This window comes from Dermacentor variabilis, chromosome 11, assembly GCF_050947875.1.
Source record: "Dermacentor variabilis isolate Ectoservices chromosome 11, ASM5094787v1, whole genome shotgun sequence".
NCBI lineage: Eukaryota > Metazoa > Arthropoda > Arachnida > Ixodida > Ixodidae > Dermacentor > Dermacentor variabilis.
The window spans coordinates 9,754,296-9,770,609 of NC_134578.1; the positions used below are offsets into that span (position 1 = coordinate 9,754,296).

The following is a 16,314-nucleotide window of genomic DNA, read 5'->3' on the forward strand; positions in this document are numbered from 1 at the left end:
CAAGAAGTCTCGGAGGTCAACGTAGAACGGAGAGAAGGCAGCCGCCGCTGCCTTCGGGCCGACACCGCGCCGGTTCGATTTTTCCCGATTTTGCCTTCTCTCGCCGTTCTCTCCGTTACAGAGGCGATGCAGCCTTGTGTGTAGGCAGTATGCGCGTTTCTCTGGCCGTGTGCCAGGCGCCAAGCCGCCGGGCGCGTAGTTCGAATTATCCATGGCGGAACCTTCTCGCGTTCGAATTAACGGGCTTTTTTATGCACAGACTTCTGTGGAGCTTGGCCGGACCAAATCATACAGTTCGAATTAACGAGCTTTCACTGTACTGCATTTTTCCAATCTGTAGGCATTACCCCAGACTCCCATATATTGTTTAGGAATTTAAAAAGTGCCTCTACCGATGCTTGAGATAGGTGTGCCAGTATTGTGTAGTGGACATGGTCAAGAGCTGTTGCCATTTTTTTTTTTTTTGTGGCAGAAAGAACTCTGTTCAATTCCTGTATTGTTAGGGGGTTATACAGTTGATTGAAGCTCCAGTGGTGGGCAGTCTCTGTTTCTCCGCCGACTCTTTATATTTTAAGAATGTATTTGAGTCGTTTGCTGAGCTGGAGACATTGCAAAAGTGTCTGCCTAACAATTTGGCCGGGTCTTGCAGTGTTGTCTGTGTGCCTGGACATGTAAGTAGTGGCATTGTGTATGATGAGTACTCTCCTTTAAGTATCCTCACCTGGTTCCACATTCATTTTGATGCACCTCTACTAATAAATGAAGACATGTATTTTTGCCGTGATGATTTCTCCTCCTGTCGTCGAATAAACCGTGCTTTTGCTTTTGCTTGCTTGAAGTTTAATAGGTTACTATAGATGGGGTATCTCCATAGGATTCTGCAGGTCTTACTTTGTTATCTTTTAGCTTCAGTAGACTCGTTTGTTCACCAGGGATTTAAATTCTTGTGCACAATACCGGATGACTGGGGTATTGCCTTTTCTGACCTCAGTGAATTTTTTGTTAAGTTCGTGAACACTTAGTTCTGGTGAAAAGACAACTTCCAGTTTCGCATTCTCCATAAAAACCGGCCAGTCAGTGAGCTGTAATTTCCAGAGGCATGGCCTAGTGCCTAAGGTTGGTGGTGATGATAAGAGTTTGATGACTGCAAGTAAGTGATCACTACCATATGACGTGTCGAGGGCTTCCCATTTAAGATCATTAAAAAAAGATGGTGAGCAAAAAGCTAACTCTAAACAACTAAAAGTACGGGAAGTGAGTGAAAAGTAGGTTGGTGCACCTGAGTTTAAAAGGCAGATATCATTGGACAGAATAAAATCTTCAATGTGCTGCCCTGTTTGGTCAGTTTTGACACTGCGCCCAAAGAGTACAATGAGCATTAAAATACCCTACTAAAACAAATAGCTCCGTTAATTGATCTGTTAAATTTTCTAAGTGTTTAGTAGTAAAATGGGTGTGGGGTGGGATATACAGCAAACAAGTGGTGATGGTTTTGTGAGAAAGAATGGTGACGGCTACAGCCTCGAAAGAATGCATTCAATTGGACATTTCGCGTAGGATTGGCGCCCTGCATGACTATAGCGACTCCTGACAAGCCGCTGGAGTATTCATGGTCCCTTTGGACAACGGCGAAACCTTTGAGAATTTGACTATTTTTTGGATCGAGATTCGTTTCCTGAAGACACACTGCAACTGGCAAAAAGATGTTGATGATGTCTTTGATGCCACGTATGTTGTGTATGAGACCTCTGCAATTCCAGTGTACAATAAAAGACATGGTTGTAAAATGAAACATGTACTGATGTGTGTGAACTTAAAAATTAAAGGTGACATGTATTAGGGAACAATACTCGTTTGATGGGCGGTAACCATTCAGTCCCCTTTTCAGCACAGTTATAAGGAGCTTGTCTTTCTTAGAGAGCTCAAAAGAATGCTGTTCCTCTGGCGTTGATGACGCCAGGGTTTTGGGATCGACCTCCATCGCCTTCTCCGAGGTGCTGGATGATCGAGAGCCGGGCGCCGAGACATGTGTCTTGGGCCTTGCCGTTCGGTTTAGTCTTGAGACCTGCGGAACAGCTGCTGCAGGGCCGTCTTGGATGATGGTGGAGCAGCACTGGCTGCTGCCACCAAGGGGGCGGATGGAGTTGCTGTGGGACCACTGACTGCGACCCCTGTAGACTCGTGAGACTGATTTGGTGCTGCCTCCTGCTGCATCATATTGGCATAGCTTAATTGAGGTAACAGTGAAAGCCTCTTCCTCGCTTCAAAAAATTAAATCTTTTCTTTTACTGTGAGGGCAATCACCCCCTTCTTCCATCAGGGACACAATTGTGAATATGCTGGATGACCCCCTATGCAGTTTACACAGCGTGGGGGAGTGTTACAGTTTTCAGACGGCTGGTCATTGGCACTGCACTTCGCGCATATTTCTTTGCCTCTACATGATTGTGGTGCATGGCTGAACCTCTGGAACATTAAAAATTGGGTTCAGTATGTATGGTCTGACATTGATCATTAGATATCCTGTGTAGAAAGATAGGGAAGGATGCTAATACCAAAAGTAAACATGTTTGGCAGGGAGTCGTTCATCATTTTTTCGGATTGTAGTTTTTTGAACTTTGATCACATTTTGTTCTTGGAACCCCTTGAGGAGTTTCTTGACACTCAAGCTGAGAAAATCTTCCTCTGAGGTAATGCACCTGCAGGTGTTTAGAGAGCAATGGAGGGAAATTGTGACTGATTTCACCAATACTGGCGAGATCATATAGCTTTTGCACTTGTTCTCTGTTTCTCAATTCTATTAGGAGGTCTCCACTGGTTGCTTCGAGGCTCTGTATTTATCAATTTTTTTCTATAAGGCATTTCGCCACTAAGAAAGGGGATAGCTTACGCATACTTGTTGTTCCTTCACTATGTAAGACATCATGGGATATCGTGGGACATTGATATCGTGGGAAGTTGTCTAGGCTAGTTCGCCGGGTAAATTGAAGAGGTGCATCGGTGTGACCGTTTTTCAGAGGCCGATCTGGAAGTTGGGGGAACACTTCTGCCGTAACATGGTTTCAGAATTCGGTGGCGGTGGCAGCCACCTCACACCGAGCCCAACAAGGGGACGCTACAGCTTCCAAGAAACCTGCAAATGCCAGCTACGCACTGCCATAATACCGCCACTATAACCTAATGTATATACCCAAGACTGAATATTTTACACATGGTTGACCCTTGCCACCAGGAAATTCGGAAGTAAGAAGAAGTGAAAAGAAGACAGGAAGGACGAAAATGCGAGAGAGAATGACTAAGATTGGAGAGGAAGACAGGAAAAGGTGACTGCCTATTTTCTCCAGGTGGATCGGTCTGGAGGTGCTGTCTATGTGAAGCAGAGGCCAAAGAGGTCTGTTGTCTCCGCTGGGGGGCCTTAAAGGTCCGAACACCTGGCATTGGCTCGACCCCCAGGATCACCCTTTCCCCAGACATGGCTAAGCCACGCATAGCTACATGCGGGAGGGCCCAACCCTCGTGTGCTCGGGTACATGGTGTCCCAGCACACCAAACGCCTGCTTACGCAGAGGCCCCTGCGGGGTCACCTGGTGTATGGACTATTTGTGTACACACATATAGCCCATACACCATGTACCCGAGCACACGAGTCTATATGCCCATAGACATGTAGAAACACACTCTGTATTTGCAAACTGTCATTAGGTCCTCAAGGATTTAATAATACCCGAAGTGCTTTCGCAGCAAGCAACGCTCTACACAAGGCATTTAGAAGTGCCAATATGTACCCGTTGGTAAGGGAACACGTACCCTTGCGGTTAGTAGTGCCGCCATCGGCGAACTGCTTCTTCTCCATGGGGATTGGCATAGTTTTTGATGGGAGCTGTCCTCGTCTTCCTGCATGGAGTTGCACCTCACCACTGCTGTCTTTGCTCTTTCTGCCCGCTTTGTGTTCCTGTTTGCAAGTGCAAAAAAGAACTATTATAATAACAGAGAGAAGAAACACTGACAGTAGCATCAGTATTGCATATTAATGTATATGCATGATGTCTTCCTAAAATGGAAAGAAAAATACAGGCCAGTAGCGGTGCAAGACAGTCATATTCATATTCATTACAGAAAGATCCTGTAATATAAGCTCTCATGCTGTTGCATCTACAGTCTAGCACTGATTATGGGTATGTCCAAGTATAGCTCTCATAGGAGAGGCGGTTGCCAAGTGTATGCATTTAGGTAATCCGCAAGGCATGTGTGCCCACATGACATGTTGGTGTAGCTTATTGTTTTGCACTCTGTACAGTTTTGCCGAACAAGCATTGACCCAAAGAATGTGTACATTCTTGGTGAGCTTATTACATTTGCATGTGTTCCAGTTTAGTCTGATTTCCATTTGTTATGTATGCTGAAATACAAATTTTTTCCCCTCTCCTGTCTCAGTCAATGAGATATACAGTATTGTAAAAATAAATACATAAACAAATAAGTAAATCTCTTTCATTTTCCTACTTCCTTTTATCGCAATAGCAGAATAGCGCAGGCAAGAGCCAAAGCTCCTTTTGCTGGAGCTTTCCGTGCCTTTCTTTCAATAAAGTTTGTTCAGTCTCCAAGATTATGACACTGCTGGCTGCCTTCTGACTGCTTGTCCTGCCCGCTAAGCACTGTTTTAGTTGCCAAGAACTAAAGATGCACCATTCCCAGCGTGAATAAACACAATATTGCATGTGTTTATGTTGTAGTGGGCAGTGCACTGCTGCCTGAGCAAGTAACTCCATGCACTACAGTTAATGCAAGAGCTCTCCTGCCAGCCTATCAGCAATGAGAGCCAGCTGCGTGTCTCGGAGGAAGGAAAAGAAGCGCTCGCCCATTGTGTGCTACTAATCGTGCTGTCATGCTTGCATTCAGTCGGCATCGCACGAAGGGTGCAGACAACGAAACAGTGCTCTTCTTCTGCATGGTTCTTTCTTCTACTTGGCTGACGCTACCCATAGCTTGCAGTTTGGTCTGTCCTGGTTTATAGCCATTATTTAAATAAATTTGAAGAATGATAATATTGCAGAAACTTACAAGCTGAGAATGGCCATCCACCTAACAGCACAATTATTTCAAAGTGTTCTTCATCTTATCAAAGAACTTTGGTTCGCACTCAACTTTGAACAGCAAACGTTAGACCATCGCCTTTGTGTGGCAGTTGCGCTGCCACCTGAGCTACCAACGAGGCTCGAAAGTATGCATGCGATGTGAAATAAACAATGAAATACACCTTTTATTCTATGCGTATGACTCTACTGTACCGCTTTCGGTTTTTCTGAGGAAGTCAATGAGGGAGCATAATCTCGCATGATCACTGATCGGCACTACTGTAACTTTCGTGTGATGTAGCACACAGTGTGTTGCATTAGTAAACTGGCTTTGTTCAGCCAGCCACTTAGCTCAACCACTTTTGCTTAACCAGCCAATCAGCACACTTGGATAGTGATATCTCCAAAAATTACCACCCGAGAATACATCCTTAGCTTGTCCTTTCAACCTTTGTGGGGATCGAGGTGCCTTCCCACACCTCGTCCCCAGCTCGTGCGTTGTGCTCAGCTCGATCTCTGGGAACCGCCGCCGTAACGGCAACATGGCGGATATGGCTAGCGCGCTGGAGCTAATTTCCCACGCAAACCGTGCTTCCCCCTCCCGGGGTCAAATCACCGCATGAGCTAGTGTCACTGGGATGCGCCCTGATTGGCCTCCCAAGTGGCGGCCCCTGGGTGCCCTCTCCACCCGAGCTCTCTTCTGCTGAGCGATTTATCACCGTGGCAGATGTTCACAGGCCCGCAACAAGTTCGTTATATGGGACCTTTGCTCCCACGACTCCTCGTTCTTGCACTTGGTGGACTGCTTACCGGTTAGCCCTAGCGCAGCAGGCGCGCATGCTCGATCGGTCTTGTGGTGAGGCTTTGCCTGTAAGCGCCGTGACTGTTGCACTGTGGTGTATCTTGGGTGAATAAACCTGTGTTTGTAGGCAATCTGACTCTGGAGCCTTCTCTGCACCGTGTCGGAGAGTCGACGAACCCTGCCGTAGTGCCGTTGTGGAGTGTCGTGCCCTTTCCTGACCGTCGCTTGTAGGGTGAGCCTTGTGCGAACCCATCTCCACAGCTTCCAGTGCTTTCTCTAGTGATGAAGTTGAAAGAGCATATTTTTGGAAAGGGACAAAGTTTACAGGGCTGCTGACACCCAGGTTCTCACAAACAGTTAATTGCAAAAGGCCACAAAAAAAAAAAAAGACTTAACAACAGTTTTACGACACAACAAAGCACAGATGGTATTTGTGCTGGGTATAACGCCGCAAATTTTCTTTTGTTAATTTTGTACTTACGTGTGGGCACCTGGAGATATGTGAGGTGTACCCACAGCGTAAACAAAAAGAGGTTAAATTTGTTGGATTGGTTGTTTACATGAGGCTGAATAATATAAAAGTGACTTGATCTGGCCGATAGCCGTATTAATCGAATATATTCAGTGCAATAGGGAAAGGACACAGAAAAACAAGTCTGAACAAGTGCAGGGAACATTTAGGGAAGGAGCTTAGTGAATATTCAACTAATTCTCTCAACACTGCCCCTGGACATCTCAGTTTTTATTACAGAAACTGTGAGTGCATGCCAGCGTGCATCGTAATTGGCAGAAGCAACTCGGAAGGTCACCAGGAAAATTACTGAAGCCGCAGAGTTCGCCATGTTTTGGAATCGCGTGTGCCCTCCATTGAAATGTCAGATAATAAGCTTATGATTCTTTTAATTGTGCATGGCAGCATGGCTTTCAGGGTGGCAATTTGTAAACTCACACGTACCAGCTTGATTTGAAAAAATGTAATTCTGAGGTTTTATATGCTAAAACCACAATCTGATTACATAAAGCCTTGGATAAATTTTGACCATCTAGGGTTCTTTAACGTGTGCATGTTACACAGGCATTTTTACATATCATCTTGGTTTTATTTCTGGCTCCTGTTACTTGGTCTTATCACAGGATCGCATGTTCCGTGGCTCTTTTAATATATCTACTCTACATATTAAACATTGTTGAAAGCTGCACTTATCCTGTCTCGTTCTTGTGTTGTTTATACCGTGAACTGCATGTCTTCAATCATGGATTACTGGCATGCCCATTTGCTCATCCTATCAGCCAGTCCTTGGAACGCCAGAAAGCAGCGTAAATGGGGATGATAAGTTCCAATAAATTTCTGCATTTCGTCCTTGTGACATTACAAAATTTGGTATGATGTGGTCCAGGTCTGCTCCCTTTTATTGCAAATAAGCATCAAACTTGCATACTGCAGTAAACAACAACTGAAATTCTTGCAGACATTTCCTGCACAAAATTCGCCCTGTAAACAGAATGTGATGTAACATCGAGAACAGCACAGCTGACAGGACAATAGATATAGAGCAGAACACATACTGAACGAAAGCTAACTGTAGACCAGCTTAGAACTCTCTTGAAATATGGTGCAAATGGTTAAAGCTGCAACCTGTTCGAAATATTTCAATTTCAATTTTATTTTCCCATTTTATGATACAGAGGGAGGAGTTGCAGAAAAAAGCTACACCAGGGCAGCTTGACAAGTCTACAAACCTAATGTTCAGCAGGGAGGCAGTACTGGAACTTGTACAATTAAAAAACACACAAACAGATAAGCATAACAAGTAATCGCTAAAGTATACACGAAACAGCAATACGTACACACAAGTAAACTCAAGCCATGTTATTTAAACACATAGTATGAAGCTCTTCGCGCGAACAAGAAAACAAATCGAAATTAATGAGACTATAACCATTAAGAAGAGATGGAACAATATAGTGAAGGCGTTCTTGTCCAAGTTTAAGTCGAGGTGTCAGTACTATCCATTCCTCGCCATGTCTTGTTGGATAGCTTAACGTTTTTTTCTATATGCACCCATATTATAAGCACGTGCATGTGCTGGGGATATATATGCATGGTAGTGCTTGACTTGAGAGACAATAGGCTGCCACCAACAAGATTGCAGTGCAATAATCTATGCAATACCATACGGCTTTCTCCATGAAACAAAATAAACAAAAATAAAATGCCTTGGCAAAGAAAAATTAACCTATAATCACAGCGGACAAATTTAATAATACCCCACAGGCATTATTGTGCCATCATCCTTGGAAGGCACTTGCGCCAAACTGTAATCACCCGCACGAAATTAGATGGTGCTCATGCATATTTCCAAAGTACATGAATAAGAGAAAATACTCACAAGCATTAACGTTCTTGGTCACAGGTTTCAGTGCCACTGGCTTGGGCTTCATAAGCTCCTGCATGACCGGTATAAGACCTGAAATGTGAAATGTTAAAAGTAAAAAAAAAAAAGAAAAATGGACAAGCCTAGCGACACGGACATCGCATGGAATGGAGAAGAAGCTTTTACAGCTTTCTTGCCCATCTCAAACACAGCATCGTAGTTGCACTCTATGTTGGCTACCGCACCTTCGTAAACTCTGGCCTCTCTGCCCATTCTTTATCAGTGAAATAGCACCGCACTTGGTGGAAAAATTCATTTTCCGACATCATAATACGCAGATATAAAACAAGGCATGCCACATGAAAACCAACCTCCAACAGGATCCCTCTTCAGAGTGTCATGGTGATATCTGTTTGGATGTTCGTCAATTCACACTTAAAGCACAACTGGCATAATCACATGTTTGCTAAAGAAAATTTGCCTTCGAGTTGATCTATCTTCTTAAGCAGTTGTCGCATTTAATAATTGAAATTCTAACTGCTAAGTACTTCTCACTGTAGCTGGTAGGGCAGGTAGCAGCATTTGGAAGCATAGAGTTGATTTAACCTTTCGAAGCAAATCAAAAGCCAGCAGTTTCGCTTTTGTTTGATTATTGCACTTGGTAAGAGCACTAGGAAAAGATGGTAATGCTACTGTCTTAAAATAGCCAAGGTTTGGGTTGTGCCACTTTGTCAAGTGGCTGTAATCATGAGCTAATGTGTGCCTTTTCGTTCTTCAACCTTGTAACAGAGTGTGTTTGTGCATTTAGGAAGGTTCGAGAGCTTTGTGCTGACTGGCACAGCCCAATACAAATTATTGTAATAGAAATTATACAGATGGTCAAGGTGCACCTTTGCCATTGGTGTGCTGTCATGGTCGTTGTGTGGCTTGAGTGTGGACAGTTAGGAGGCCCCCAGAGATGCAACAGATGCACAGTGCGTTGGGCTGTGAAAGTGACTAAGCCAAGTGGATGCACAGCCACATTCTACTCAATTGGCTCTTCATTGGAGCCAGGGCAGCATTCCGTCTTCTGCTGCTGGCATGAGCATTTTGCAGACAAGCATATGTGCCCTTGCAGTGCAGCTGCATGCACATAGTGTTTGAGTGGATGCGATGCCGGGTAGCTTTGTGCGATGCTGGGTAGCTGCCAGGGCCCCATTTCTGCTGAGCAACAAAAGTTGCCTTCCGTGCTGCATTGTGCCAAGATGTCCCCTCTGCGTATTGTTTCAACAGTATGCAAGGAGATCCAGTGCAGTGCTAAACCTTGCTATCGCTTTCAATGTTTCGCCCTTCATGAGAAACTGCCCAACGCATTGATTTTTTGGCACATTTATGCATACCAGATGTAGTGGCAAGAAGCAACATACCTAACGTCACAAAGCAGGGGCTTTTTGCAAATTCATGGGCTTCTGATATAGCCGCTGTGGTGGCGTAGCTATGGTGTTGCGCTGCTATGCATGAAGTTGCGGGATCAAATCCCAGCCATGGCGGCCACATTTAAACAGGGGCAAAATGCAAGAATGCCTGTGTGCAGTGCATTGAGTGCCCATCAAAGAACTCCAGGTGGTTAATATTCCGGTGACCCCCCTTATGGTGACCCTCATATCAGATTGTGGATGTGGAACTTAAAACTCCAAAACTCTTTTTTATAGTCTTCTTATAGTGATACGATAATAATGCTGAATAAAGGAAATGATAAAGACAGAACAAAGAAATTCAAAAAGTTATCTTATAGCACAAGCTAGCTAAATATTTTTAAGAAAATGCCACGCTTGAAATGCCATGGCACTTAGTAGAATTGATGGAAAGCAATGCTGTTTTACCATTCAAGAGCATCGAAGAAAGTACCTTGATTCAGGTTGCTGTCCCCTGCACCTCAATTACAATCGGCAACTCAAGTGCAACACGTTTTATCAAGCACTTGAAAGGTACAGTGACTTCAGGGGTCTTCAGTCCAGCAACATTTAAGAGGATTTAGCACTAACAGCAGCCTTGATTTCACTCACACTTTGCAACAAGATTTCATTTTTTTTCTATTTGAATCATTCAACAGAACATTTAGGGGCCCAAAAATGAATTTGACAGTTGTGTAGAAATGCACTGAGTTGGTAGGGTAGGTGCTTTGGATTGTCAGGAAACAAATTTAAGTGCTCTGCATAGAGAATGTACTTTACTAGGAGGTTTCAAATATCTTCATCACTACCATATTGCAATGCGATACTCCGCATGTTTTCAACCACCTTTGCCCATTATAATTAAAACAGGAGACCGATGTAACCTTGATTGAGCAACATGAGTGGCTTCCTATGTAACATCACTGTGTATACTTCCACCATGCCGCTCCACTGAGCTTATTAAAACATGTAATATATAGTCATTTCTATACCTGTATAAATTAAAAAAAGAACACAAACGTGAGAGATGCAAACATTCCTTTAGGCCAATGGCATACTTTGGCTTGAGATTGCATATATCTGCGGTAGCTGTCATCTGTACAAAGGCACTTATGCCATATGTGCAAGGAAAGAAAGCCGGTCTTTGTGGTAGACTTGTAAGGCTGCATGAAGTAACACACAAGATGAAGAGGAATGTGAGGAAGGCCATCAATAGTGCATTTGGCAAAAGCTGACAGCACAACTTGGAAGGGTTTTCTCATGGCTGCAGAGACATGAATGGTATCAGTGCTATACTCGCTAGTAATATAGCATTTGTATTTTTGCACTGAAGCTGCCTGCAAGGAGTAAACTACTGTTCTTAATGCTCAGTAGAAGACGCAAACGCTGCATGTAAACTTCACTTTCAGGACCCAATCACTACAGTAATGAAAAGAACTGCATTGGAAATAGACACGGGAATACACTTGGTTCAAATCAACCAGAAGTAGGCAGCACATTGCCACATGATGTTGTGAACAAAAAGGCAGGGCATAGCCATGGCCACAGGGAATACAAGTTGAGCAGGAACACCACAGGCTTGAGAGGATGGCAATGCTTAACCAGTTGTAGCTATTTTACTAAAGCGCGCAGGCATAAAATTCATGTGAGGTTCCATTCCGTGACAGAGACTATATTTAAACACAACTTTTATGCAGGGCAAAAATTGCTTTAGGGACCCTTTAAGAAAGGTGGAACACTGACCAAAGTGGAGTAGTAAAAAGGGCTGGAAGACATTTTGACTTTCATGTGGAAGTCTTCTAATCCCTTCAACCACACCATTTTGGCTGGTGCGCTCTGCTCCCCTTTCTTCTTAGTATGAATACTTCCTGACCAATGAGATGTACGAGGGACATTCCAAAAGTAAGTTTCGGAATTTATTTTCAGATGGAAACATTACTGAAAAAGAAAAATATACTGTGGCATCATGAACTATACACCTTGCACTATTTTTTTACATAGTTGCCACCGACACTGAGACATTTGTCATAGTGTGCAATCAGTTTAAAGAAACCATTCTGGTAAAACCTGGTGCCCTGCGATGCAAGGCCTGAGACATGACCTATTCACCATACATGATCTGTAGGCGTTCACAGATGATGGACACACTAGTCCCTCTTGCCCATTCGTACCAGATAACAACATGTACGCCCATTGGCGACCATGCTGTCAGCACACGTCTGTCTGCCATCTTGATTCGTACTCGAATAACCTCGGGCACGCCGGTCTGCTGCTACTATTTCTTCGCCACTCTGCGCATGCATCATTCCTCCTCCGCTGATGCTCCAACAACGGGCATGGATTCTTGTGGCGATTGCTTGTCTCATGTGGTGTACCATATTCTCTTAAAAAAAAAATGACGAAACTTACTTTCAGAACGCCCCTCCTAGTCTAATCATCGATTTCATCTGATAAAGCATTTAGCATTGCTGCTAGATGGCCTTCTTTGGCTTTCACAACCTTTGTCAGAAAGGTTGCATGGCTGATCTGATAAAGAATAATTTACACAACTTACAAACTAATGAGTCAAGGTATTGTCAAAGTAGGTAGCTTGTGTTCATGTTTGCAATGCGGTCTGAATACACACACAGAGAGAAAGAACCAATGAGACTGCACGTAGATAGCCCCTTTGGCTATCCACATGTAGCTGTTACCATTTATGGACGCCATGGAAACAAGCAGGACAAGCTTCATCCGGAATGCTCCTCAGCACATTATTTGCAGACGTTTCGACTGCTGCCACTTCACGATACTCCCATTTAGCAGCAATTTCACATAAGCAAAAAAAAAAAAAAAAAAAAAAAATCGAGAGCAATAGCTTGGGTGAGTGAATATGGCAGAGGTAGTAGAGCAGCAATATAGCACTTAGACAAATATTCCTGCCCAGATGCCACATTGTGGACCACTGCATTGCCTTTGCAACAATAAACACTGTCTAGACAACAACACATCAGATTGGCACTGCTGAACTACTTAGCACAAATGTTCTAGCACACATGTAAAGTTTGGCTTGGTGTTTGTTTTTCAGACACATATCTTGGTGCACTAAGCATCCAGCATAAAAAATGCCATCAACGTTGTCTATTCTAAATGCTATATTAGAGGGAGGTGAACAGCAAACTCGATATTTGGTTCTTTGTCACTTTATTCGAGGGTCATGCGCATCAAGTTTCATCTCCGACAGTGATGCTTCACACATATGTAGAATCACTTCTGTCCCTTCTTAAAAGTTTACCAGCATTTGCTTCATTTCTTTCTGTTTGTTTGCTCATATGTGAAGGAAAACTTTTGTGTTCAGTTTGCATTATTTAAATCATCATGCAAGACCTGGAATACACATGCCCATTAAATTTAACATCTTCTGATATCATGTGCACCGAAATATGGTAATTTTCACGCAGTAACTGCATCCCACATTCCCAATTTGCAGTGTTAAGTATAAACCCCATACGAGAGACCTTGCACATGATGACGACAAGCAAAGCACTGGAGATGGCTCGTCGCCTATTAGTCAAACCCCACGTGAGCGATAATTTTTAGCAACGTGTCCCTGGTGTTGCCAGTATGAGGGCAGCAGATACACGTTGAAACTGGTGTAATGCGTGCTTTATTAGTTAGGTTGATGTGTCTTAGTATAGAGAACACCATAAAATATTTAAGTAGGTTTTCATCCTTGCATGTATCAAAACTTAGTCATTTTCTTGTTCCGTGTGACAATCGGTAGCACATACATCCAGTTCCAGCTTCACACTATTGACTAGTTGCTCCCAGCACTGCCGGGCGACAAGCTATGAATTCTAGGTTTCCAGAACTGAGTGATCGAGCAACGGCCCGTTTCGTTGCGCCGTCGTGCACAAAATTGCTCTCATGGGGTTTGGGCTTTATGTGGTGTTAGCGGGCTACTGACTCCGAGATTGTCTTTCACGGAATTTCTGCACCCCCAAAACTTTGGTGCCATTTAAAGGCACAACTTTTCGATGATGCTTTGTCGGTACATACTTGCTGAGTTACTTTTTAAGTAGTACTCAGGGTTGTTGCTAGCCTCATGCACAACTCAACCCTCTGCTTAGAATTTGTGACTGTTACTACAATCATGCAACATCTAACTAAATGTACCTAAAATTGAAGAGTGGGATGCTAAACACAGCTCTCTCCTGCCTGGTGAGCTTACATAGCTCTTGCAAGTCTACGTCTACTCTGAGCACACACGAAGCTGCTCTATAACGCCCATTTATTGCGCTTGAATATCATAGAAACATAACTTACAAATCAGTTCTTGGACTTTCCTGACACAGGGTACAGTTGGCATCAAGCAGCTAAACTAATACACGTCTCTTCAATGATGGCAAGGCAACCGCACAACTGCCAATAACGCAATAGAGATTCTGTAAATATCTACGTTATGACAGGCTCGACCTGTGCGTTGCAATGGTAGCAGATACGATGTCCCCTTTTCAGCAAGGCGGGAAGGCAGGCGAGGTGTGTTAAAGCCGAAATAAGTCACTGATGCACGGTCACATTGTGTCAGCACAGGACCGAAATTCATCAGGCCGCCGGTGCGTAAGGGCGGCCTCGACGGCAAGCTTGACGTGCTGTTCGGTGATTTCGAAACGATGGCGGTTGCCGTACGACAGCACTGTGGACAACATCACTCTGGCCGCTTCGCGCGCCCACCGTTCCTTGGCGGCCAGTAGACAGTGACGGTATGCCGCCACCTGCGCCCGCCTCAGTCGTATCTCTTCGGTCAAGTCCGTCAGGCAACTGATGGCATTCAGTGACAATCGAAACCCAGCACGCGTCCAACGCAGGACGCCAGTAGCCACTACGCGTATTCCGGATTCCAGCGTCGACAGTCCGCCCGCTTTCGCCACTCCATTCTCGAGATATGCCTCCATCGAGTCGGTGTCGTCGTCTAGGGATACGAGCCAAGTGTCTGTGTGCGCCAGGTACCTACGACATCGTATCGTGGCCACGGAGACGACCTTAGTGACACGAAGGCCGCAGTAAAACGTCGCGCCGCTCGGTACGCCAGGTCGGCACGAGCGACCGCACTCTTTCAGGTCCCTGAAGCTTAGCATACTCCGGCAGCTCTGACAGTCCGTGCTAGACGTCCCCATGGTGCATACGACGCGTGACGGTACTGGCTGTTGTTGGCGCGAACGTCGCCGCTACAATGATCGCACTACCACAATAAAAGCTGTGCCATAAAAATTGGTGGCACTGGACTATAGCCACTAACTTTACATTGCGTAAGCAACGAATGACACACGAATGAGCATCTAAAGAAGTAGAACCACAGGTAGAACGTACAGCAACTGTAGCCGCATGCTGCCAGCTTGTGTTTACATTGTCCCGCGCCACTCGCAAACGACTATGGTGACGCCTGTCGCCATATCATGAAACCATGTTTTCCGCAAAATGCCTCATTCCGCGAAAAGAAAGCCGAAAGCAGCAAATAAGGGTCAGAACAGTGCCAATAAACCGTCTTTGCTTAAACCGATCTACTTGATATCGCTTTGCAGTTAATCAAATTAATCGTTAGCATGGAATACCGAAAACGGCGCGAAATTTGAGTCCGGGTTTTTCCGTCGCTGCCGGTCGGCTACGCGGGACGCAAGTTATGTAATTTAAATTCTTCCTCTATCAGAGGAAAGCCCACCTGCAGGTAATACAAATGTATTGGACTCACATGCCGGCAAAACAGACTCACTACGACTCACAAAATATACGGGGTAATAATTTTTAGGTTTTCCCAGAATTTTTAAAGATAGCCTGTTGCAGATAATCCTAGTCCTTCACATTGATTATTCCGAGAGGCGGAGATTACTTGCTCGAGAAAACGAAGCACATATTCAACTAATGAAAATAATTAACTAATTACCTTCTTAATTAATTACTTTACGGAACATATTGCAATTTACGAATTTTAGGCGGTAAGCTTGCCAGGCAAATGCACTTGGAATGAATTTCCATAACGGCACAAGTTTGGAGATGTGCACCATGAAGCTCGTCATAAAACTGCACTTTGTTCAGCTTACTCTTTAAAGAAAACGCTCGTTTATGCATGAAGCACTAGAGTGACTTCTTCCCACACTTTGGGAAACAATATCTCGGGATTGGTGTCTTCCTGAAGGTTCAACAGAAGTGTGTACGTCACCCAGACTCACCGGCTACAATGCGTATATTGCAATATTTGCCGTAAAGTAATTAATTAAGACAGTAATTACTGAGCTTTTGGTAATTCACTGAATTATCGTTTCCAATTAACAATTCGCCTTTTGGAATTAACAAAAATTCACTTATTTCTGACCTGCGTAAGACGTTTGACAGTGTAAAGCATGTTGTACTTCAGTCCATACTTTATGGCTACGGTATACGTGGTGCGGCATTAGATATATTGAGGAACTTAATGTTTCATTTCATCAGGCGACTTCCTCACTTCTCAAAACACAGACTGGCGTGCCACAGGGATCCATACTTGGTCCTGTATTATTTAACCTTTATATTAATGACCTTCCTAACGTTTCTTCCTCACCTAATAACATCATGTAAGCGGATGATACTAATCTTTGCAAATTCTTTCATGCAGT

General features: G+C 44.1%; 1 protein-coding gene across 4 annotated transcripts in view; it reads right to left on the minus strand.

Annotated features, from left to right (window-relative positions):
• Nucleotides 1-16,314, minus strand: part of LOC142564721 (uncharacterized) — a 32,336-nt gene that overhangs the window by 14,629 nt on the left and 1,393 nt on the right. For 2 of the 4 annotated variants that reach the window (XR_012824660.1, XM_075675858.1), the window contains exons 1-3: nucleotides 13,991-15,076; nucleotides 8,268-8,345; nucleotides 3,808-3,952 (exon numbers count right to left, since the gene is read on the minus strand). Coding sequence is in view for 1 of the 4 variants with exons in the window: in XM_075675858.1 (XP_075531973.1) it covers nucleotides 3,808-3,952; nucleotides 8,268-8,273 (151 nt within the window). In the remaining 3 variants the exon portion in view is untranslated. Of the gene's footprint in view, nucleotides 1-3,807; nucleotides 3,953-8,267; nucleotides 8,346-12,378; nucleotides 12,467-13,990; nucleotides 15,077-16,314 lie in introns of those variants that run through there. The other 2 variants (XM_075675857.1, XR_012824661.1) reach the window with 2 other exon arrangements.